This window comes from Berghia stephanieae, chromosome 10 (genome assembly GCF_034508935.2).
Source record: "Berghia stephanieae isolate SIO BIC M18660-M18661 chromosome 10, UCSD_Bste_1.3, whole genome shotgun sequence".
Lineage (NCBI taxonomy): Eukaryota > Metazoa > Mollusca > Gastropoda > Nudibranchia > Aeolidiidae > Berghia > Berghia stephanieae.
In genome coordinates, this window is record NC_088369.1 from 43,200,125 (window position 1) to 43,226,837 (window position 26,713).

Genomic DNA, 26,713 nt, shown 5'->3' on the forward strand with positions numbered 1-26,713 from the left:
TGCGTGCACACGTGCAAAAGAAAAAATAGAGGGGGATGGGAAGGGGAGAGAAAGGAATACTATTAATATTATTCCCGACCTCCCAGAGTGGACAGGGAGGTACTTGCTGTGTCTTCTATCCCACTGTATCTGTTTTCTAAATTGCTTTTCATTTTCAGTCTTTGTCGTGGAATGAGATAACTAAGGTTTGTCCTGACCCTGGCCGGAGTCCTTGGCTGGGAGGGAAACAATTGCATGTATAGTTATAGTTTTGGGAGATGATATTATTTTCCTTGTAAATCGTCTCTTTGTTATGCACTGTAATATGTTTAGCTTACATATTACGAGTATTATATATGATTTGTAAACATTTGAGTGTATTCCTCTTAGTGGGAACTGTGCTTGTGTCTGGATGAGACTTTTAGGTGATCTCAAACTAAGTACTTTGACGGTGTGCTCTTGGAATCTACATCTGTTTCCTATTTGAACCAATTCCCCTTCGTCTTACCTTTTCTTGGATGCTTTAATTGTAATTATAGAACTTTTTACTACGGTATCCTATTTTCTTCCTTTCACTGGCGCTGATATGACCTTAATGTGTTGCAAGCGCCGTAAAATCCTTACAAAATAAAAACTTAACTAAAGGAATAATGCGGAGGGATGGAGAGAGGGAAGGAAGGGGAGAGTGAGAGAAAGAGAGAGAGAGAGAGAGAGAGAGAGAGAGGGAGAGAGAGAGAGAGAGAATAGATATGGACATGTATCAAAAATAAGTTTCTTTTGACGACAGTATAAATAAATAAAATTTATTTTCCACTTGCAAATTATTGGTATGCAAAGACAAATGGATTTGCTGAAAATAATGAAGCAAATATAATAATGAAAAGGAAATACAAGATGTAAACAAAGAAGCAAACAAATAACATGAAAAAACTATACACATAACTTAGAAGTATATCCCCTCAACACAAAAGCTTACACAATACACTTCTCTTCAGTACCACAATCTCTCATACTCTCTCTCTCTCTCTCTCTCTCTCTCTCTCTCTCTCTCTCTCTCTCTCTCTCTCACACACACACACATATACAGAAACGTTCTTCTTCATTCGTACCACCCTAATGTTGTATATTTTTATTCTCTATAATTATATATTATATTCACCCACTGCTCACCCCCATCTACACTGTCCTCGACCTCCATCTCAATGCCACTTCGAGGAAGATAGAGGGTGCAAAGGAATTTTTAAATCGTCCTGTTCTGGATTTTAAACTTATCACCCTAAATCGGAATATATCAACATTAGATTTAGACCAAAGTATGTAATTTTAACTCTCTCCTTACCAGCCATTTTCAGGATTTTCCCCGAAACGTCACACCCAACTAACACAAAAATATATTTTTTATCATTCAAAACACAATAGCAGTAAGTTCTTGAGACACATAATTTCTTTAGTAAAACATGCTCTACAACACACTGTTCATTTTCTTTAAATTTTATAATGGTCTGAACAAGTCGTGTGTATGAAAGGTACAAACAAAGCAAAGAAATTAAGGAAGTGTAAGATAAAGATCTGAACAAGTGTGTATGTAAGGTACCAGATAAAGCAAGAAAGAAAAATAGAAGAACAAAAAGCCGACTGATTTTTTGGGATGTTTTTTTTCTTCTATTTTTCTTTCTTGCTTTGTCTGGCACTTTTCATACACACTTGTTCAGATCTTTATCTTATACTGGTGCCTGCTCCTTAATTTCTTTAAATTGATTTTAATGGTATACGTTTTTCACAAATAACTAAATTCAAGAGAAAGAGTAGATAACTCTTCAAAGAGACCTCATTGTTTATGCTTTGTAAAGAAACATTCACCTGTAAACAGCAGTAGTTTGGAATACCTAATATTAACTCATATTAACTTCATATTCACCACATGTATCCCTATCTCATCCCAACCCAACGCATCCCATCAACTTTAAGGTAAAATCGGACGTCAAGCGGCTCGAGAAGGCAAAGGAACAGGAAGCGGAAGTGAGGCAAGCCATGGAAGGAAAAGGGATTACTTCCCTTGTTGAAGATCTCTTGAAGTATGAGGTAGGAACTGCGTATACTCAGTGGTTGCTCCAATCATCATTATCATCATCATCATCCAAGAAAAAGAAGGATGTAAACCAAAGATCATGTTTCCATATTTAAATATCTGATACATTATTCCTAAGATGGTCATTGAAAAACATACAGCAACAATTTTTTTCTGGATAAATAAGAATAAGAATCGTGTACTTATTTAAATAATTCAAGAATCGTGTACTTATTTAAATAATTCAATCTGATATTATATCCCGGTGAAAAAAAAATAAAAAATTCCAAAAAGTGTTTGCAATGTTAAAATGATCAGAAACAGGAAATTCCTACCTTTAGCCAGAGAGATAAATGTGTTTTGTTTGTTTGTTTTTAAGGGTTTTACAGTGCTTGCAACTATGCATTTAGGTTATACCAGCGCCAGTAAATAGGAAGAAAATGGGCTATTAAAAACTTCTAGAATTACAATTAAAGCACCCAAGAAACGGTATGACAAAGGAGAATGTTTCAAATAGGGAACGGATTTAGATTTCAAGGCCAAGAGCATAATATCATTGTACTTAGGTTGAAATCACCTAAAAGTCTCATCCTGACACAAGCACAGGTCTCCACTAAGAGGAACACACTCAAATGTTTATAAATCATATATAACGTGTAAACAAAACACAATACAGTGCATAACAGAGAGATGATTTACAAGGAAAAAAATATCATCTCCCAAAACTATACATTTGACTGTTTCCCACTCAGCCAAACACTATGGCCAGGGCCAGGGCAAAACCAAGTAATCTCATTCCAAAACAAAGACAGAAAGCCTATTGGACAACAGACATAAGGGGATAGAATAGAGGACACAGTAAGTGTCACCCTGTCCACTATGGGAAGCCAGGAACCCCACCCAGACAACTGAGATACGTTGCCCCATAACATAATCACTCTGACTCTGACCATAAAAATAAATATATTCTTAAATTCAGTGTGTCAAAATTGTGACCCATCGTCTCAAAACGGTATTATGTCGGAACACACCACATGCTTAAAATCTGAATTAAATGTTAAACTGGTCAACAATTAAAATTGTTGGCATTAGCACCCTAAAATATGATAACCATTCTCCTCAATAAAACATACAAACTCAACACAAGTCCGATATTTCTGGCTATAAATTCAATTTTCAACATCTTAACCAACCCGACTTAATACCGTTTTGAGGCGAAGAGACATACTTAACAAAATCCATGCATACACTAATCAATTTAAAGCTTATTTGCGAATTCATATTATATCTTTTTTTATTGCACTTAGCAACAGATCACATTCATCTACCAAAGACAAGCAAACATTTCCCTCTCTGGTTTAGTTGACTGATTGGGTAAAGAACGGCGCTTAGGTAATTTCAATGTCAAGACATATCATATTAAAAGGTGCCAGAAAAGTGGCCAAACATCCAAATCATTTGTCTTCATTAAATAAAAATTGAGCTTTTATATAGCGCAATATCCACTAAACGTGCTCAAAGTGCTTTACAAAGGGTCCCTGACTAACAACAACACGCAACATGTAGAATGAGACATGATACCTGTTTAGGCGATATTACAATTTTTTTTCAATAGAGACAACACTGTTGATGGCCAGGTACTCATTTTACACCCGAGTACGGTGAGAGAAAAGAGCCTTTTTCAAGGACTCACATATGCGCTGAGCGAGGCTCGAACCCAGGACCTTCTGATCCAGAAGTGAGTGTCATACCACTTGACCACATAGCCACACATAAATAAATAGAAGCTCCAATTCAATTTGACTATTGTTATTTATTTGGGTCACAAATGGGAAAAGGGGGGGGGGGGGTACTTAAAAGACACCCAAAAAAACACCCCTCTTACATACAGAAAAAATACTCACATACACATAGCCATCTCAGTCTAAACCAAATCATCGTCCTCTAGTACACGAACAATGTTAACTGTTAACTCCCTCAACCCTAACACCGACAATATCCGTAGTTTACCCGGGGTTACTTTTACCCCCTGCCTATTTATTACATTTTTCTGACACAAATTATAGGCGTAGTATCAAAGTTAATGTTTTTAGATTTTACATGTTAATGATAGTAGAATAAAACTATCTATGTACATGCTCATTTTTTAATACAATTTTTCCAATTTAGAAAAGTAGCAAACATTTCTAGGATTGAGTGTGTTAATGATGACTTACTGAGCCATCCACTCTTTCTCATAACAAATTTTTAAACGAATTTGAATTAAAAATTTCCAATCAAAATGTAAGTTGAAAGTGAATGCAAAAGCTTTTCCCTACCACCATTACCATCCCCAAAGTTAATAGTGCTTTCTTTTTGCTTTTTTTTTTATTTTACACTTTGTCTTGACTTGACTTTGGTCAAACATACATTGGGCTCCATAAATAATATTGGAAGGAATATAAAAAAATATAATAATTTTTTTTTTCACTGGGATCTGTAGTAAAACAACATAATATATTTTTATAATAGGATTTAATAGTCTGATGTCACGTCCGCCCAGCAACTTGGTTCTAAACAAAAGAAATTGGTACTTTTTATTCTTCATGCTGGCTAGAACTTTTTCACATGTCATGTGATCAGAATGCATGAAAGTCAAAAACATGATCAGATTTATGTTTTTCTCCTCTGGATACGCTTTTATGCTCATCGGAGAAGTATTTCATAAGGGCGTCCGCATTGTTCCGATAGTTTAGAACCAGTTACTAAGTTACTATGCGTCATTACAAGGGAAGTGCCGTCACGACTGTTGTAACTTATTGCTGATTGCCACACCAAGCTCTGCAAATTTTCTCCAACGACTCCTTGCCTCCTTTTTAACGGAAAGTAGTACAGTGTGGTTTGCAAATACTCTTCAACAGTCGTAACGTCACTTCCCTCGTAATGACGCATGGTAACTTAGCCACTGCCTCTAAACTATCGGAACAATGGCGGACGCCCTTATGAAATATTTCTCCGGCGAGCATAAAAGTGTATCCAGAGGAAAAAAAAACATACATCTGATCATGTTTTGACTTTTACAAATTCTGATCACAAGGCATATGAAAAGTTCTAGCCAGCATGAAGAATAAAATGTAATGATTTTCTTTGTTAAGAACCAAGATGGCCGCCGTTGCCGGGCGACGTGACATCAGACTACTGAATCCAATTAAATTTTTTACATTACCACCTTCACCCCACTCCATCCTTCTTACAAACACACACACACACACACACACACACATATTCTATGTCACACTTGCTCTTTTCAGTCTCTTTTACTTGTATTTATATTTTGGGCAGTGACTCAAAAAAAATAAATAAAAAATGTAATATCACCTAACAGACGTCATGTCTCATTCTACACATCATGTGTTGCTGTTGGTCAGAGACCCCTTTGTAAAGCGCTTTGAGCATGTTTAGTGGATATTGCGCTATAGAAAAGCTCAATTATTTGTTTTTGTTTGAGTCACTGCCCAATATATGAACGAGTAAAAAGAGACAGAAAAAAAAGAAAAGTGTGGCACAGAATACGTGTGCGTTTATAAGAAGGACGGGGTGGGGGGGGGGGGGGGGGGTTATGGAATACATTTATTGTTTGTTTGTTTTTAAGGGTTTTATGGCGTTTTCAACACGTTTAGGTCATAGCGCCACTAAAAAGGAAGAAAATTGGATAGTGAAAAGATTCTAGATGTACAATTAAAAGGACTTGAGGAAAAAGTAAGACAAAGGGGAAATGGTTCAAATAGGGAATAGATGTAGATTCCAAGAGCACACACACCATCAGTGTACTTAGTTTGAGGTCACCTAAATGTCTCATCCATACACCAGCACAAGCTCCCACTAAGAGGAATACACTCAAATGCTTCCATTATACATAATTACAGAGAGATGATTTACAAGGAAAAAAATATCACCTCTCAAAACAATAACTATGCATTTGACTGTTTCCCTCCCAGCCAAGCACTACGGCCAGGGCCAGGGCAAAACAAAGTAATCTCATTCCAAGACAAAGACAGAGAGCAAATTGGAAAACAGATATTGGGGGATAGAAGACACAGTAAGTGCCACCCTGCCTACTATGGGAGGCCGGGAACCCCACCCAGGAATCCATTTGCAAGCCACACTGCGTTACTTTCATTAAAAATCCCCATCCACGCCTTCAATCATTGCATACAAACGTGTACTGAGCTGCTACGACTGCATTATTAAATTTGGGCTTGATAAAATAAATGCATAAATTAAATTTAATTAAATCAAACTTTTATATAGGGCAATATCCACTAAACGTGCTCAGAGTGCATTACAAGGAGTCCCTGGCCAACAACAACACGTAACATGTAGGACGGGACACGACGCCTGTTAGGCGATATTACAATATTTTTCAGACAGAGACAACGCGGTTAATGGACAGGTACTCATTTTACACCCGAGTACAGTGAGAGAATGTGAGTAAAGAGCCTTTTCCAAGGACTCAACTATGCGCCGAGCCGAGCGAGGCTCGAACCCAGGACCTTCCGATCCAAAAGCGAGTGTCATACAACAAGACCACATTTTTGTATTTATTCTCAATAATACGGAATAGAAATTAACTCTCAAATGTCATATTTGTAGCTATAAATCCAATTTCCAACGCCTGGTTTAACCCAACATATTACTGCTTTGAGTCGGTGGGTCACATATTATATTATTTGTCTTGGGGAGTATTTCTATTCACAGTGTAAGGTGTTAATGTCAAATGGGGTAACTTGGCCATTGTGGATATTTGGGTCATTTTGAGTTTTTTTGCATTAGTTCTCTTTGATAAGTTGGATTTCTTATCAAAGGAAATGACTATCACTCACTGTATGGGGTAACTTGGCCACTGTGTATATTTGGGTCATTGTGAGTATTCTCAGCCCTCGTTTCTGGTAGTTCTTTGATAAAGGGGGTTTCAAAGGAAATGACTATCACTGTATGGGGTAACTTGACCACTGTGGATATTTGGGTCATTTTGAGTATTCTCAGCCCTCGTTGCAGTAGTTCTCTTTGATAAAATAGTTGGATTTCTAATCAATAGGATTCAATAGTCTGATGTCACGTCCGCCCAGCAACCAGCAGCTTGGTTCTTAACAAAGAAAATTGATACTTTTTAATTATTCATGCTGGCTAGAATTTTTTCACATGTCATGTGATCAGAATGTATAAAAGTCAAAACACGATCAGATTTATAATGTTTTTCTCCTCTGGATACACTTTTATGCTCGTCGGAGAAGTATTTCATAAGGGTGTCCACCATTGTTCCAATAGTTTAGAACCAGTTATAAGGTTACTATGCGTGATTACAAGGGAAGTGACGTCACGACTGTTGAAGCCTATTACAACTTTAAAAGTTTACAATTCGTATCACAAACTAGTCTTAACTTTGCGTTGATGGCCGTATTGTGTTTGGCCTTGATTACCAAAAGCCCTGTCGACATCTTTCAACAACAGCAACGTTTTGAGAGCCGGTGGGCATTGCAGGGGTCCACAGGCCCACAGCACATTGTGGGCTCCAGAATCCATTAAAGCTTTGCGAATCACCCGTCTCGACTGGTTCTGTAAGGAACTGACCAATCGTGGGGGTCGTTTCAACAACTGATTATCGAAAGGGGTCGAGAAAGCTCTGCCCCCTCCACCAATTTCTCCTCCTCCTCTTCTCCATATTCCATCTCTTCCGAATCTACGTCCCTCTTCACCATTATTTCCATCTCCTCCTCCTCCACTGTGAATTTGCTCACCCTCCGTTTGCTTCTGTGAAAGAATCATTCTCATCAGGAGATCTTCCGAGGCAGTAGCTGAACAAATCTGAAGTTTATAAAGCAACATAGAAAAATTGTTGTAGATTAGAGAATTGTTTAGGAGAACCCGAATGAGAACATCCGGTGCTGGGCCTAACGGATAACCGTGAGCCCCGAGAACTTCTAAAAGTATTTTGATACCAAGACTCGACTCGGATAAACTGTTATGGTTTTCTGCATCGTGTCGGAGTAACTCGTACATGCACAGAGAAACGGCATTGCTGTGTTGCAGGCTGGGGCTTAAAGGCGATGATGCGTTTCCTCCTGGGTAGTGATCGTTATTATTGTTGTTGTTGTTGTTAACAGTATTATTCTGATTATTATTGTTGTTGTTGTTGTTGTTGTTGCTTCCGAATACGATGTAGCTCCAAGTTGTTTGAGATGTGCTGTTGTTACTACCTATTCCACCGTTGTTGTTGTTGTTATTGCCGTTTTTACTGTTAGGATAGAACTGGTAGTCTTGTATTCTCGGCTGGGTGGCGGCGCCGAGGCGCAACAATTGCTGAATCATGGGAAGGTTTTGGTTGTTGATGGCCAGGTAAAGAGGAGGGCCGCTGCATTTGCCGTGATAGGGGTGGTTAATGAGGTTGATGTCGGCCCCGTGGTCCACCAGTAGGCCGACCACGTCCATCATGTCATAGTCGATGGCCGTTGTAAGCGGTGTCATCCCATACATGTCTGTGGCATTTGGGTTAGCTCCCCTTTCCAGTAGCATCTGACGAGGAAAATCAAAATTTAAAAGAATATAAATTTTAGTTTATTTATTTGACTCTTTACTTTTTGCGTTTTGTGACCCTCTAAAAACCATTGATATGCTCCGAAATGAAACAAAATCTACCTTAATGACTCGTAGCCTCAATCTGGTACCATAAGTGTGACCTACTCCCCTAAAAACTGTATTTCTGTATGTCTGATGCTGATGCTGATATGACTTTACATGTTGCAAGCGCCGTAAAACCCTTAAAACAATAATAAAAAACAAACAAACCACTCACCCTGGCTGCCTCTACATTACGGTAGACAAGGGCTTTTATCAGGGGCGTCCTGCCCCAAATGTCCCGTCTATCGATATCACGTGACTTGTGCATTAGGGGAGGTAAGCATAAGTTCCTCTGCATCTTGCAGGCCACGTGGAGCACTGTCATTCCCGAGGAATCAGTTTCCTCGACATCTAAACCCAACTCTAGCAAGTACCTGATAATTGAAAAAATGGTAAATAGATAAAGATTATATATATATATATATATATACCCAACTCTAGCAAGTACCTGATAATTGAAAAAATGGAAAATAGATAAAGATTATATATATATATATATATATACCCAACTCTAGCAAGTACCTGATAATTGAAAAAATGGAAAATAGATAAAGATTATATATATATATATATATACCCAACTCTAGCAAGTACCTGATAATTGAAAAAATGGAAAATAGATAAAGATTATATATATATATATATATACCCAACTCTAGCAAGTACCTGATAATTGAAAAAATGGAAAATAGATAAAGATTATATATATATATATATATATACCCAACTCTAGCAAGTACCTGATAATTGAAAAAATGGAAAATAGATAAAGATTATATATATATATATATATATACCCAACTCTAGCAAGTACCTGATAATTGAAAAAATGGAAAATAGATAAAGATTATATATATATATATATATATATACCCAACTCTAGCAAGTACCTGATAATTGAAAAAATGGAAAATAGATAAAGATTATATATATATATATATATACCCAACTCTAGCAAGTACCTGATAATTGAAAAAATGGAAAATAGATAAAGATTATATATATATATATATATATACCCAACTCTAGCAAGTACCTGATAATTGAAAAAATGGAAAATAGATAAAGATTATATATATATATATATACCCAACTCTAGCAAGTACCTGATAATTGAAAAAATGGAAAATAGATAAAGATTATATATATATATATATATACCCAACTCTAGCAAGTACCTGATAATTGAAAAAATGGAAAATAGATAAAGATTATATATATATATATATATACCCAACTCTAGCAAGTACCTGATAATTGAAAAAATGGAAAATAGATAAAGATTATATATATATATATATAAACCCAACTCTAGCAAGTACCTGATAATTGAAAAAATGGAAAATAGATAAAGATTATATATATATATATATAAACCCAACTCTAGCAAGTACCTGATAATTGAAAAAATGGAAAATAGATAAAGATTATATATATAATATATAAACCCAACTCTAGCAAGTACCTGATAATTGAAAAAATGGAAAATAGATAAAGATTATATATATATATATATATACCCAACTCTAGCAAGTACCTGATAATTGAAAAAATGGAAAATAGATAAAGATTATATATATATATATATATATACCCAACTCTAGCAAGTACCTGATAATTGAAAAAATGGAAAATAGATAAAGATTATATATATATATATATATACCCAACTCTAGCAAGTACCTGATAATTGAAAAAATGGAAAATAGATAAAGATTATATATATATATATATATATACCCAACTCTAGCAAGTACCTGATAATTGAAAAAATGGAAAATAGATAAAGATTATATATATATATATATATATACCCAACTCTAGCAAGTACCTGATAATTGAAAAAATGGAAAATAGATAAAGATTATATATATATATATATACCCAACTCTAGCAAGTACCTGATAATTGAAAAAATGGAAAATAGATAAAGATTATATATATATATATATATATATATATATATATATATATATATATATATATATATATATATCTTTATCTATTTTCCATATATATATATACATATACACACCTTCATCTCCTGGTTAGAGCTGCAGTTTTAATCAGATAAATAATAGAAATTATGATTTACACCCAGGCTGAGACAGCAAATGTCGAATAATTTTTTCTAGATCTTTTTATTGTCATCAATTGGTAACTTAGCACAGACTGACGAGAATCTGGTATCATCTTATTGCTACCCTCTGGATAGGATACCAGCCCTAATGTATGTTCTTTCTGCCAGATCATTGCTGATTCATACAAGCCCCTTTGCTTTCGAGGCCAGTCAGTAAACTACTGCAGAGCTGCCAGAATGCTTAACTCACTCAACCCTAACACCGTAGTTTACCTGGGTTACTTTTACCCCATGCCTATTTATTACATTTTTCTGAGACTAATTATAGGCGTAGTATCAAAGCTAATGTTTTTAGTTTTTGCATGTTAATAATAGTTGAATAAAACTATCTATGTACATGCTCATTTTTGATATAATTTTTTAAATTTTGAAAAGTAGCGAAAATCTCTAGGATTGAGTGAGTTAAAATATGAAATGATGAACTTACTCCACCACAGATTTATGTCCCTTGGCTGTTGCTCGGTGTAGGAGGGGAGGCTTGGCCACAATGGAGTCGATGCCTCCCCAAAACAAGAGGCATTCCTGGTCATGGAGATACTTCAACATCTCAACATTACCCTGGCAGGAGGGGAGGGAGGGAGGGGTGGGGATTGTTGGATTGGGGTAGTGATAAAGGCAGGAGATTACAATATGTTATGCATCATTTGAATCATCATCATCATAAAAATAATAATAATAATAATAAATAGTAATAATAATAATAATAATAATAATAATAATAATAATAATAATAATAATAATAATAATAATAATAATCATCATCATCATCATCATCATGATAATAATAACAACAACAAAAATAACAAAAATAATGACAACAACAACATGTAATAACAAAAGTAATAATTACAAAAATAATAATAACAAAATTAACAAAATAGTGCTTAGGCCACTGGGACCCCCCCTCCCCCCCCTTTGGGAGTTTATGCCACTATGTTTTTCAAATAATAGAACTTATTGGCCATACAAATTCCGCTGTTACCGTAAAAATAAGTGTCATTTAAGAGAGTTATGGCTCTTTGAAAAAAGTGAGTTGTGTCCCCTTGCGAAAAAGAGACAACATTTCTTTCAAAGGCTCTGGAGACTACAATATTAATTCAAATATATGCAAATTGGGTATCAAACTGAAGGAAATTGAATATACTATCAAACTATGTGCACAAGCTTTCAATTTGTAAATATTATATAGATTCACAGAAAGTTGAAACAATTTGTCAGTAATCTCATGAAGTGTCATATCTAAACTTATGGGCTATTTCAGTGTTTTACACAAAAATTATTTTAAATATGGCCAAAAACAGCATGTTCATTAAAAATGTAGCACTGAAGAAAGCTATGGCCCAAGCCTCAACAACAGCCTTCATATTTCTACGTCACAGGAAAAACTAAAAGTGTACGCAACCCTTAAATTTTTCTCCACTTTGTGGGATGCCAAATTCATCATAATTTTCATTCTTTTTAAACATCGTATTGATGTGCAGTTGTCACATTTAAAAGTAAGTTGAAGGTGTGGTAAAAACAATAGATATATCATGAAAAAAGACTAATTTGTTCACAACCCAAGTGAAGCATCATTAACGAAGACTTTTGAACGAAATCGTCATTGTTATATTATGAAGAATAATTGATACTCAAAAGGGATTCTTGATTCAAGATGCAGTAAGTACATAAAAACAATATCCTTATGTGTTTTGCAAACATGCTTTACTCCTTAACAGTTTGCACTGCTCACCAATTTATTACATATCCTCATCATCACTAGCAAAATCCTCTTCGTCCTCTGAAGTGTCGTCAAGGAAATCACTGTCAAAGCTATCACTACCATCCTCGGCATATGTATCTTCGTCAGTACTGGTGCAGCTTTCTTCATACACAATTTCCTGCAACTCATCTGGAATGAAAGCATCTTTGAACCACTGTACTTCAAATTCATTTGCAGAATTTCTCTGCCAACCGTTATCCTCTGGTTTTGGAATGCTAGGATTCTGGCACACTGCATTCCTCCAAATGAGAGTTTGAAAGTTGGCTCTTGATATGTGCAGTGACAATACTTGACTACAAGGAGGCATCTGACACAGATCAATTCCACCACTGCATGAGATGGTACCTTTCTTTCCTTTGAAACGCTGGCGAACTATGTCATACCTCACTTTGTTGACACTTGTGCATGAGGTTTTGCCATACAGCTTGCACACAAATGACTCTAACATGAGACAGTCATTACTCGAAACAGCTGCTGATGTTCCAAATCTGGAGAACAGAATTCTAAGATCTTCCTCCTTTTGAAGAAATTTTAGAGCTTTCAGCTTAAAGCAACTTGTTGTGTCACAGCCTGTGAATGCATGGACACCAAGTAATGCATCACACATCTGTTTAGACAAAGTCTTTGCTATCTGAGAGACATTGATTTGTCGCCTTTTGTTGCCACAGCCACTATCAAAAATCAGGGTCTTTCCAATTGTCTCTGAGAATGAAAGGAGAAGTAAGAAGACATCCGTGTCTGGTGATCTGACAACAATTGTTTCACAGTTTGGTTGGCGGGAAGCATATTGACAGTGCAGTATAATTCGTGTGTCTGCCTCTTCCTGTGATGAGTAGAGATCTAGACAAGGTACAGCTGTGGTAAATTCATCCGTGTCACTGTAAAGTAAGGTGCATCTCTCTTCACAGACAAAGAAGATTTCCCTGTTTCTCAGTTTCTTTGCATATTCGTTACTTTCCCATTCCTTGAGGAGAAACCGGATAAGGGATCTTTTGTTATCAACGCAGCTGAGAAATGATTTCCAACGTCTGGGCACTGTTGTTGCAGATCCTCTTAACAAGTATGCATTAGCTTCAGAAGATCCTCTCCTCAATCTCTCACAACCTTTGATTGACTCTTCTATGTAAGTATCAGTCACAAAGTGTACACAAGCTGCTTGTGGTAAGGAGGAAAATGTAAGTTTGGCTACTTCACCAAATGCATTTGGGATTGCTGACAGAGTTTGTAACAGTGCATTGCCATCAACAATGTAAACGGTGTTTGTTTTTTTTTTCATAATCCTCGAACATTAATGAATTGTCAGGCGTGAGCTTGTGCAATAGAGTTGCTTTGTTGGTCTTCAGAGGTAAACCATCTGATGAAGCCAGCGACCATGGAGTAGGTGTTAGAGGATATTGAAGAACTTTTTGAAGATCAACACTGTGCTCTTGGGACAAAACAAGAAGCTGGCCAAATAAATTTCTTTGTGCCTTGATTTTGACCACGTTCATGTCTTTTTTCACTGTTACCACTTTCCTCAATGATGCAAATGTCTTGGTCTTGTTCCTTTCTAATGGCTTGTGAAATTCTACAGTCTTTTCCTTCAGTCTGTTTTCAACAAAACTTTCAAACAATCTTTTTCCTGTTTTTTCCACGGCTAGCAGGTCATCAGCAACATCCTCTTGCACTTTCATTCCTGAAGCTAGACTGACCAGACCATCTTCAACTTCAAAGGGATTGATAAATGCTGAAAATGCCTGGAGGATCGTTTGCACTCGCTTTTCACTTTGTCTTTTTTCTGCAAGGCTCAATTCTTTGTGGGTGTCTATATCTATACAGTTGTTGTTGCTGATCATTCTTTGGGTTGCTGATACATATTCTGCTCGATTGTGTCTTGTTACACTCCAACGGTAATAGCTTGGAAGACTCTTGCTGAACCCAACAATACCTCCTTTTGTCTTTGCATGTTTGTTTATTGTTTGTCCAATGGTCATATCAACTGCTATTCTTCCAGCAGGCGTCCTTGATCTGGAGACACTAAATCCATCATCTTGTAACATTTCTTCTGCCCCTGGGTGGGAATGAATCAGGTTGGCTAGTGACACAAAATATACACTGAGATACTTGGCATAATTGTGGTGATTCATGGTAAAAAGTAGTGGGCACAGTTCTTTTAAACAAGATATATGAAGAAGAAAGTTGTTTGTCTTTGTAGCTCGCAGAAACTGGAGGAGAAGCCAAACTCTGTCCATGTATTGGATCCAGTATTGTGCAGTTTTTCCGTACTTTCCTGAGCGGACACTCTCTTTGAAGGCTTCATACTGGGAAAATAACTCAGCATACACAGTTGACTGGAGAATTTTATTAGCTGTATGGCTTGAAATTCCTTCGGTGAATTCCTTTATGTAAGACATGAGGTCTTTACTGAGTTTTGAATCCGTGTCCTGCTCAAATTTTGCAAGCAGAAGCCTCTCTAGAGCCTCCAAAACAAACACATGCACTCGTATAGCCCTGTTGTAGTTCTTTCCACTCATAACCCTATCCATAGAACCATGTGCACATAGCCCTGCTTCAGTCACAATTTCTTCAAAACCAGATCCACTTTGGAGCTTTCCCAGGGCACCAAGATATGAAATTATGGTGTGAAAGACACCCAGGTGAATAATGACTGTTTTGTAAAGCTGTGGGTTTTGCCAGACAATATCGGAAGCTTTCTTTGCTACAGCAAGGTCAAATGTTACAAATGTATATGTGTTATATGCCCATTAATCATGCCTGAATTGTGCTAGTACAAAATTCCTCTTGTTTATTTATCACTGAAAGGAAGCAAATACACTGTAATATATATTTTTTTCATATTATAGAGAAAATGGCTATCAAAGATTTAAAAAACCCTATATAGCTTTGTAAAATATTTTATGATATGAGGCAAAAAATGAGAAATGACAATAAAATTCCATTATTTATTGCATTTGAAGCAATTTTAGGGTGATAAACAATCATTTTATTCACAAAAATGAGTTCACGAAAAATTGCACCCGATGACCTTTCAAGGGCCATAACTCCTGTAAATGATACTTGAAAAAACTGTAACACCCGGATTAATTTGTGTTATATGTCCCTGAAGCATGCCTGAATTGTGCTAGTGCAAAATCCCTCTTGTTTATTCATCCTGAAGGAAACAAGTACACTGTAATAGATTTTTTTTTTCAAATTATAGAGAAAATGGCTATTAAAGATTTAAAAACGCTATATGGCTTTGTCAAATATTTTATGATATGAGGCAAAAAATGAGAAATGACAATAAAATTCCACTATTTATTGCATTTGAAGCAATTTTAGGGTGATAAACAATCATTTTATGCACAAAAATGAGTTCACGAAAAATTGCACCCGATGACCTTTCAAGGGCCATAACTCCTGTAAATGATACTTGAAAAAACGGTAACACCCGGATTAATTTGTGTTATATGTCCCTGAAGCATGCCTGAATTGTGCTAGTGCAAAATCCCTCTTGTTTATTCATCCTGAAGGGAAACAAGTACACTGTAATAGATTTTTTTTTCAAATTATAGAGAAAATGGCTATCAAAGATTTTAAAACGCTATATGGCTTTGTAAAATATTTTATGATATGAGGCAAAAAATGAGAAATTACAATGAAATTCCATTATTGATTGTATGTGAAACAATTTTAAGGTGATAAACAACCATTTTATGCACAAAAACGATTTCACAAAAAATTGCACCAAATGACCTTTCAAGGGCCGTAACTCTCGTAAATGACACTTGAAAAAACGGTAACACCCGGATTAATACTCAAGATATATTGCTGTTTCAGAAAGACCATGTGACGAAAACTCCCCCAGGGGGGAAGGGTTTCGCCCACTGGCCCATGCACTAAAAATAACAATAATAATAACATCTAATAATAACAGCAATAGTAACAGTAACAACAAGAACTATAATAATAATAATAATAATAATAATAATAATAATAATAATAATAATAATAATAATAATAATAATCACTGCTGGGTGGGGGGTGTCAGACTATTGTTATGTTTTTAAGGGTTTTACGGCGCTTGCAACACATTTAGGTTATATCGGTGCCAGTAAAAAGGAAGAAAATGGGATAGTAAAAAGTTCTAGAATTACAATTAAAGCACCAAAGAAAAAGTAAGACATAGGGGAATAGGGAACAAATAGGGATCAGATGTAGATTCCAAGAGCATACTATCAAAGTACTTAGTTTGAGACCACCTATAAGTCTCATCCCAGGGTCGGGACAAAACTAAGTAATCTCATTCCAAGTCATAGACAGAAAGCAATTGGAAAACAGATATAGGGGTATAGAAGACACAGTAAGTACCTCCCTGCCCGCTATGGAAGGTCAGGACCTCCACCCAGTATACTTATATTTCCAGGCAATTGGCCATATAACCTTTGGCAACAGCCTGTACCCATCCCAGATGGTTAGTGTAGGTATTAAGATTGTATGAATACAATGTCTTCTATCCCCCTATGTCTGTTTTCCAACATGCTTTCTGTCTTTATCTTGTAATGAGATTACTTGGTTTTGTCCTGACCTTTGCCGGAGTCCTGGCTGGGAGGGAAACAGTCGAATGCATAGTTATTATTTTGGGAGATGATATTTTTTTCCTTGTAAATCATCTCTCTGTTATGTATTATTATATTTGTTATTTTGAATGTATAATGTAAGCATTTGAGTGCATTCCTCTTTGTTGGATTTTTTGCTTGTCTCCGGATGAGACTTATAGGTGATCTCAAACTAAGTACATTGGTGGTATGCTCTTGGAATCTACATCTGATCTCTATTTGTTCCCAGTTACCCAATGTCTTACTTTTCCTTTGGTGCTTTAATTGTAATTCTAGAACTTTTTACTATCCCATTTTCTTCCTTTTTACTGGCGCTGATATAACCTAAATGTGTTGCAAGCGCTGTAAAACTCTTAAAAACAAAACAAACAAAATTGTATGATATGATATGATAGCTACTCACCGTATCAGTGGCCTCAATGACAGCTGCCTCGAATTGATGCTGCTGAAGCTCCCTGTCCGGGTCGATCACCTCTGACCCCCGATCAGATCGCCACACCGACCTGACATTGACCCCGAGACGAGATAGGATTCCTCCCATTATAAACCCTCTCTCTGTTCATCCAATATGAGGCACTGGAATTATATATATAGTGAGTGTCATACCACAAGACCACATAGCCGCACAAAACATTGTGCATCAGGTTTTATAACCTCAAAAAAAAAAAAAAAAAAAACCCACATCGATCTTGAATCTAAAGTATAAATGAATTGACATTTCAAAGGCATTAAATATTAAATTTCATGTTTTTTAAATTACTTTCTTTTTCATTTTTCATTTTCATTCTCTTTTCAGATGTCTGAAGTTCCAACCATAAACTCCAATCTGCAAAAATTTGTCAACAAAGTGCAACCTAAGCCAGTCTATTACCAAAACAGTAGTAACAACAACTATAACAACAACAATAACAACATCAAGTTAACAAATTCCAGGGAAAATAGCAACAGCAGTATTACCAACGGCACTATTGAAGATGATTATGAAATTATAAACGGCTGCTCTTCTTCTTTACCCAAGAAGAGTCACCAAATTGAGAATTCTGGAAAAGAGAATGGCACAACGAACAGCATAGATTGTTCTCCACCTCTATCCCCATCAAACAATGAAATAGTTATCGATGGATATCACGACAACGCATCTTTTAAACATCCCTACCACCACAACAATCAAGAACAACAGCCCCATTTCCATCTGGATATAAACACAAAAACCGTTAAAAATCATTCCACAAACGACAAGGAGGTGAAAAAGGATGAAACGTTTCCAGGAACTCCCCGAAATCTACCTGATATCAACTCCGCTCCGACCAACAATCGTGATAAAAACAAACAAATGGTTGCCATCACGACTCCTCGTAAAGCCTTTGAAGATGTCATAAGAAAAATGGAAGCCAGCAACAACTATTATCACGTAAACAGCAACAACAACAACAACAATCATATTCAGCTCCAGACTCCTGCAAACAAAACTCGCTCAAAAGCTTCTCCTCACTCCTCACCGCGATCTGCCTTGTGGTACAACCACTCTGAGCCCAGCCCCAACCACCATCCCAATGCCTCTATCCTGGACAGAACTAAGTCATCAGCAAGTACAAAAACGTCCAGCGGTGAAATATCCAGAGATGAGCTATCCTTACACCTTATCATAAAAAATGCCCAGAAAATCACCTCTCATCAACTCAAAAACCAACATAACCACCGCCATGACTTCGGACGATCCAGAACAGCCGTGTTAGATTTGGCAAAAAAGTGAGCTATAAAAGTCTACTAGAAACTTTTTATATATCATAAATTATATATTCCTTGGTGCTTAAAGATAAAGACTGTCAACAAAATTACATACATATTTCCAATGTTGTCTGACTATGAACACATCAATATGATATTTAAACAACAACAACAACAACAAAAAAAGGATAATGATAAAATTTCCTATATTTTTCCCCAAGGGGAAATTTCCCTTGATGGTCATTTCCAAGGAAGATTGGAACAACCTAGGAGTCAGCCACAGACAGACAGTGCAATGCAGCAAAGTGAGCCGGAGCCAGGTGACTTGACTCAGGGTCACACAGCACAGGGAGGAGATCAAATTGGTATATATATTCTGGGTACAAAGGAAAGACCATGCCGTTTAGACAAAACTCACTACCCGCAATCACGGTGCCAGGCATTGATAAAAAGAACTAGTTCCCTAGTGACTTTCACTTTGTCATTTTTGAATCATTACGTTGAGATTTATTTGCATGGTCCATGGAATATTCCAGACAAGGCACTACTGTCAACTGGGGTGACTTTGCTTTACCTTAAGGGGCGAGTTTGCCTTAAGGGGCGAGTTTGCCTTAAGGGGTGACTTTGCCTTAAGGGGTGACTTTGCCTTAAGGGGTGACTTTGCCTTCAGGGGTGACTTTGCCTTCAGGGGTGACTTTGCCTTAAGGGGTGACTTTGCCTCTATAGATTTGGACAAATTAGATTGTACTTAGATTTGTAACAGTTATTTCTTTTGATTAAAGAACCAAGTCCTCTAATGAAGAAAATAACTGCATCAAGCCTTAGAATACTCAAAATGCTCCAAATCAGTAGAGAAAGTCACCCCAGTTGACGGTACAACAGAAATATTTTGGAGAAACTCTTCTACACGAAATATATTCATCATTGTTTACCACTATTGACATACTGTATTTATGAAGTGGTTTAGTGCAACTGTTAGCGAAACAGCTCCATCATCATCATCATTGCCTTTTTCACCCTGGGTCAGGGTATAGGCCACAGACAAACAGTTTCCATCCTTCTCTATCCTGAGCTAACTTTTTTATCTCGTTCCATGTCTTATCCCTTCTCTGTATATCAGCTTCTTTAATTCTTCCCTTCATAAATTCTGTCATTGCAGAAACTCCTCGGTCGCCCAAGCTAAAAAAAAAGGATTTGATTTGTCCGTCTGCATTTCAGTAATGGTTTGAGTTTTATGGAAGGGCCCTTCGACAACCCCCAACCTGGAGGACTAGGTGACTCAAAAAAGGGGGAGTTGTACAGGGTCCATACCCCAACATCATAATTTTTTATGGGAACATTTCCTATGAAACTGATTGTCGTTCTTGAGATTGATTGAAAGTTTCTATTCCTACTTCTGATCTGGTCATTAATTTTTCACAGAGCAGTCTATATGAATTTCTTTGTTAAGTGCAACTCTCGGCTTCAAAACAGTACATGTAGGAGTGAATTGGACATCAAAAAGTCAATTTATAGACAAATTGATCAGAATTATGATAACTTGGTTTTTCGCACTTTTAAATACTATAATATTCTTCCTCTTCAATAAAATACTCAACCCAAGTCTGATATTTTCTGATATAAATGAAATTTCCAGCATTTAAACCATCAAAACAAAATAAAAATAAATAAAATTCCCTTTATTCATCCCATAGGGGAAATAAGTCTCTAGGGTTTATTCCAAGGGAAGACTGGAATAACCCAGCAATCAGCCACAGTGGGGCACCACAAATTGAGCTTGGGAAAGGTGGCTTGCTCAAGGCCACACAGCACAGCAGCGAGTGATCGAACTCGATACCTTTCGGGTACGAAGCAAAGACTGTACCGCTGAGCCACTCTGCCCCCTAATAATATATACTCGCGATCAAAAGAAAGTATACACATTTAAAATCATTGTTACTTTTGTATCCGTTGACGTAGGCTAATGATTTCCCACTGAATTGTTTATCATTAGCCTTTCTGTGTACCGATAGTCGATATTTTTGTTTTTGACCTGAAATTCGCTCACCATGTCCCGCACGTGCTAAAATGACCTTTTAGCCCCTTACTCTGGATGGGGAGTGTGTAGATTAATTTTGTTGCCTTCTTGGAAACATTTTCAAGGCAGGAAAACACAATGCAAAATACCATCCATTAATCTACGAGATGTCACGACTTAGTTAAGAACAATATGCACGTGCCATTGGTCATCTTCAAGCTGGACAGTCTGTGACCAATGTCGCAAGAATGTTTAATATCACAAGAAGAACTGTATATTCGTTAGTCCCTTACCGTTTGTGTCATTTCAAACCGATCCCCTAACGAATATACAGTTCTCCTTGTGACTCAGTGCAAAATCATTAGCCGACACCAATGGATAAAAAAGTAACGACAATTTTAAATGTGTATACTTTCTTTTGATCGCAAGTATATATATACCAAACAATAGGATTAAATAGTCGTAACATCACTTCCTTTCTAATGACGCATGGTAAATTAGCAACACTGGCTCTAAACCATCGAAACAATGTAGGACGCCCTTATGAAATATTTCTCCGGCGAGCATAAAAGCGTATCCAGAGGGAAAAAAACATAAATCTTATCATTTTTTGACTTTTACACATTCTGGTCACAAGACATATGAAAAGTTCTAGCCAACTTGAAGAATAAAAAGTAATGACTTTCTTTGTTTAGAACCAAGATGGTTGCCATTGACGGGCGGCGTGACATCCGACTACTGAATCCAATTGAGCTCAAAGCCGTTTTAGGCACATTTGAGTCACATGTACACCCAATGCAAGATATGTGATTTTATTGTAGTTATACATTGATCATTGAGATGCGGGTTATACAACAGATTTCGTAGCAGATGGTCTCTATTGCAGGAGCAATTTGATTAAAAATCACAATGCTCAGCTATATACGCCTGGTGGAAAATACTGTATTTATAATAATATTAGATTAAATGGTGGGATATTAATTGGGTGTTTTTAACAGCCAAAATTCTGTAGAATAGTCGGTTATTATTCAAAGTAGCTATAACAAAGTGGGTTATTAGGCAGTGACCGCTACATTGTTGTATATGATTTATGATGTTTTCAATTCTCAATGTAAATTGTCATCTTCAAAGATTAAAACGGACAATTATATGGGGTTTCTTTTATATTCCAGCAAGCTCAAATATAAAATAAAAAAAGTCAATGGTAATTATGCAGATTGGAGCTGCAATGTGTAATGCTTGTCTGAGTTTATAAAGCTAGTCAGACATTTGTGTAGGTAAATAGCGTAGGTAATTGTCTGGATTTTGTGTGTAATGCCGGTCTGGGTTTCGTGTGTAATGCACGCCTGGGAATCGTGTGTAAGGCCTGTCTGGGAATCGTGTGTAGTACTGCAAGTCTAGGTTTTGGGTGTGATGCTATAGTTTGGCTTTGTGTATGGTAATACTTGTCTCTGGTTTATAAATAATGCTTCTCTGGTTTCGTGTGTAGTTACTTCTCATTCCTTATATATATATATGTTTGTGTTTGTGAAAATAAATATAAAAAAATAAATGAAAACATTTTAAAATGAAAAGTTGAGTTGGGATTTCCCCATTTGTTTTTTTAGAATCTTTCCATTTCATCAACACGTGTTAGTGTTAGACATACAATTCAAATTAAAGTATATCAATGGCTTCATATCCTCTATCTTTATATGTTGTTCTTATTCTAACCTTGTTTTGTTTTGTTTTTAAGGGTTTTACAGTGCTTAAACACATTAAGGTCATATCTGCGCCAGTAAAAAGGAAGAAAATGGGATAGTAAAAAGTTCTAGAATTACAATTAAAGCACCCAAGAAAAAGTAAGACATAGGGGAACTGGGAACAAATAGGAAACAAAAAATTAGTAATAAATAACAGAGAGGTGATTTACAAGGAAAAATATATCATCTCCCAAAATTATAACTATACATTCGACTGCTTCCCTCCCAGCCAAGGACTCCGGCCAGGGTCAGGACAAAACTAATTAATCTCATTCCAAGACAAAGACAGAAGGCAATTGAAAAACAGATACACGGGGATAGAAGACACAGCAAGTACCTCCCTGCCCACTCTGGGAGGTCAGGAACCCCACCCAGTTATTCTAACCCGAGATCATAATGGTCCATCAAAGCCATAAAGCCTGAGTTTATCCCAAAGTTTCTGTAACACTAATCAAATAGTAACAATTGCTTGCTACCCTTTGGATATTGCAAAGTACTTTCAACCAAACCCTACAGAACCAACTTGGTACCCAAAGACTGTTGGGAGGACAGAGAAGTAAAAAAACAGACAATAAAACACAAATATATATATATATATTTGTGTTTTATTGTCTGTTTTTTTACTTCTCTGTCCTCCCAACAGTCTTTGGGTACCAAGTTGGTTCTGTAGGGTTTGGTTGAAAGTACTTTGCAATATATATATATATATATTATATATATATATATATATATATATATATATATATATATATATATATATAAATCTGAAGCTATAACAAATAAGTACAGTTCACTCCGCTTAATCGCACACTTTTTTGTTTTTGTTTGTTTTTAACGGTTTTACGGGGCTTGCAACACTTTTAGGTTATATCAGCGCCAGTAAAAAGGAAGAAAATGGGACAGTAAAAAGTTCTAGAATTACAATTAAAGCACTCAAGAGAAAGTAAGACAAAGGGGAACTGAGAACAAATAGGGATCCAACCACTCAAAAGCCTCTGAATAGAAAGGTTTTCAAAAGTTTCCTAAAATTACTGAGCTCAAGAGGTGTCTTTAATTTCTTTATCTAATTTGTTCCATACCCCCGAAAGAGCAACATTTTTCAGCTGGAGATAGTTTACATAGGGGAACATTAACTCTCTCCTTACTAGCTATTTTCAGAATTTTACCCTAAACTTCATCCTTGCCCAACACAAAAATAGATTTTTTTTCATACAGATAAGCGACGAATATATTCTATATTTTGTTGATAAAAATGAGCTCTGCAACACAATGTCGAGTTTTTATTGCTATAACTATAGCTAAATATAATCAGAATAAGAAAATTGTTGGCTGCATCGTAACGAATGAGACGATTTTCCTATGGGTGGTAAGGTGAGGGTTAATCTGTCAGTCATTTTGAAATCGGAGCGTTTTAGCAGGTGTATACAATTAAAGAAGTCCAGAGAGATAAGATGGCGCTATATCATTCAGGCATTTGAACACCATTGTGACAATTTTGAGCTCCACTCTCTCTTTAACAGGAAGCATATGGAGAGACCATGGACAGCATGATGTGCTCTGTAATCTTAGAAAGAGTCACTAATCAGGCCACCCCTATCTTTAACTTTCTGCATTCTATCAGTTTACAATTTAGAGTGTCAAAGAGTATAACAAAAATTAAAATTACACCTCTTCCACCACGGCATCATATATGATCCTGTCGCCTGGGAATTCCATGATTGAATATAGATAACCCATCAACAAGATGTCTGATGTCAACAGGAATCACCCATGTTGTCAAAGTGAGCAAATTGGGGGTTAATAATCTAGATCAAGGAAACAAAAGTGCCTGAAGCGGGCTCGAACCTGGGACCTTCCAGATCACAGGGCAATGTCTTAACCACTCAGCCACTTCACCCCCAAAGATCATAGCATTTCAGTATCATGCTCAATGCGCTTTACAAGGGATCCCAAACCAACTTAACATGTAGGACGAGACAAAAGCTAGCACCTGCAGATCAGATGTCGAGTATCATAGGCCACAAAGACATGTAACATAAATCAATCATGATGCTTGAGATAACGTGTGCTGTAGCTGCTAAAACATAAAAACATTGAAAAGGCAACAGTAGTGTACCTAATGCCAAACAAATGACTATCTACAAACAGGTTTATTAGATCAGTTGTGAACAAGACATTCAGTGACTGGAAAGACTCGGCGACAGGCCAGTGGCCTAATCAAGCAACGTCGATACCTTCTATTCTATTCTATTCTATGTTAAGTGCTCATCAATTCTGCAGGCCAAAGCAATCAGAGAAGTGTATATGTGTAACTTTAATAGCTTACAATCTGTTTGAGAAAATTGGTAATAACTATTCATCTCTTGGGCAGTTTTTGTTTTGTGTTTTGTTTTTAGGGTTTTATAGCTCTTGCGACACATTTAGATCATTTCAGCACTATAGTAAAAAGGAAGGAAAATGAGTGGGGGGGGGGGGCACAAGTGCCTGCATGTGGCTAGTCTGTGCTCATCTATCTAGTTAAAAAGTTATAACTGATATTGAATGTGGCAATAACTTTAATAGGAAAAACTGTGACCAAAACAGAAGGAAGTGTCTAGGGAGACCAAAATCTTTGTCTCCCTAGCCAAAATGGCCTGTTTTGGCTAGGGAGACCAAGATTTTGGCTACCAGGCGTAAAACCGTATTTTTGTTTATGAAACTGATTCTTTATGTTTGAGGGGCGAGTTTTTTATATTCTATTTATTTATTGCTTGGTTGTTTGTTCTTTTGTTGTATTTTTTTTTTGCTAATCTTGTTTTTTTCGTTTTAAAAAAAACAAACTTTGACATATCATCATGCAACCCCCCCCCCCCCCCCAAAAAAAAAAAATGTAAAAAGAAGAGAGACTGCAAGATATCAGCCATCTAACATAAAAGTTATTTTTATATTCGTTTTCTTTCTTTTTTTTAAAGTATTTTTTGTTTGTTTTAGTTTTCATTTTTTATTCATCAATTTTCTCTTAGTTTCAATAATTCGTTTACTTTTTGAGGGGGAGGGGCAGGTTAATATTGTTTTCGAAAAGAAAAGAAAACAAAACAAAAAAAAAAAACAAGAACAGCAACAAAACCAAACAAGTAATAAATAAAAAGAAGAAGAAGAAAAAAAAACTCGCCTCTTCATAAAGAAACAGTTCCATAGACGAAAATACGGTTTCACGCTGAGAAGCCAAAATATTGGTTCCCCAAGCCAAAACTGGCCATAGGGCTAGGGAGACTAGGATTTTGGTCTCCCTACCCTCTACCAAAATAGAATAACAATCCAACTCCAACGGCATAATTCAGAAACAGTTTCAGACACAACTTTTTTTTTTTAATTGTCCATGTGGTAATTCAACATCTCTGTACTACATTACAAACAGAAAAAGAATTATAATTTATTGAGAGATAAAAGTAAAGTTTAGGGTTGAAATCATGGAAATAATTACGACATGAAATTAAAGTTACAGACCAGGGTCTAGAACTCACTTTTTGATTTTGTCTTTGTGGTCCGTGTTTCAGTTCCAATTCTCCTTTATTAATGTTATTGTATTGTATCTGCCTCGTTTTCTCTCCTGAAAATGATCGCTATAAGAGTTGCTTTTGCTGTGCAACACTTAGAAAAAGGTACCTGGATTCATTGTTTATAATGAGGCCCGTGACTTTAATTTCTGAGAACGACTCGACTTGATAAACGTTGCCGTACATAGTCTCCCTTTGTTATGATGTGATGCCCTTACGTTAAAAGGTCAAAAGTCAGTAGGGGTCATCAACCTGTTGTTTTGGATTTGAGATCGATAATAAATTTACATAATCTTTATAAATAATGTATAATATTCATAACTTTGCTTGATTTATTCGACAAACAACCCCCGCATACTAACAAAATGGTTTTTATAACAAAGACAGGCCCGTGAAAATACAATCAAGTCGGGGCAATATGGATTGAAATGATAATGAATGTTGGTGTCACCACATGTCGATTCCATGTTAAAAGCGGACTTTAAT

General features: G+C 36.3%; 2 protein-coding genes across 6 annotated transcripts in view; one reads left to right on the plus strand and one right to left on the minus strand.

Moving 5' to 3' along the window:
- Window positions 1-22,528, plus strand: part of LOC144955823 (uncharacterized) — a 56,107-nt gene extending 33,579 nt beyond the window's left edge. Inside the window, exons 5-7 of the mRNA XM_078886019.1 lie at window positions 1,948-2,061; window positions 18,001-18,953; window positions 20,092-22,528. Of these exons, the coding sequence (XP_078742145.1) occupies window positions 1,948-2,061; window positions 18,001-18,953; window positions 20,092-20,161 (1,137 nt within the window). The 3' untranslated portion in view covers window positions 20,162-22,528. The remainder of the gene's footprint in view (window positions 1-1,947; window positions 2,062-18,000; window positions 18,954-20,091) is intronic.
- On the minus strand, window positions 3,316-26,602 carry LOC144955825 (uncharacterized). Of its 5 annotated transcripts, none has more exons than XR_013641812.1 (6): window positions 26,195-26,602; window positions 17,608-17,780; window positions 11,272-11,402; window positions 8,880-9,078; window positions 7,299-8,599; window positions 3,316-4,723 (listed from the first exon to the last, which is right to left on the minus strand). XR_013641812.1 is itself a non-coding variant. In XM_078886021.1 (5 exons), the coding sequence occupies exons 2-5, from the start codon at window positions 17,743-17,745 to the stop codon at window positions 7,451-7,453; spliced, it is 1,617 nt and encodes a 538-aa protein (XP_078742147.1). In that variant the 5' UTR covers window positions 17,746-17,780; window positions 26,195-26,602; the 3' UTR covers window positions 3,316-7,450. The 5 variants fall into 5 exon arrangements, 1 of the variants encoding a protein (XP_078742147.1); XR_013641814.1 differs by having other exon boundaries at window positions 3,316-4,635; window positions 7,211-8,599; XR_013641813.1 differs by having other exon boundaries at window positions 3,316-4,619; window positions 7,194-8,599.
- Window positions 26,603-26,713: the final 111 nt, after the last annotated feature.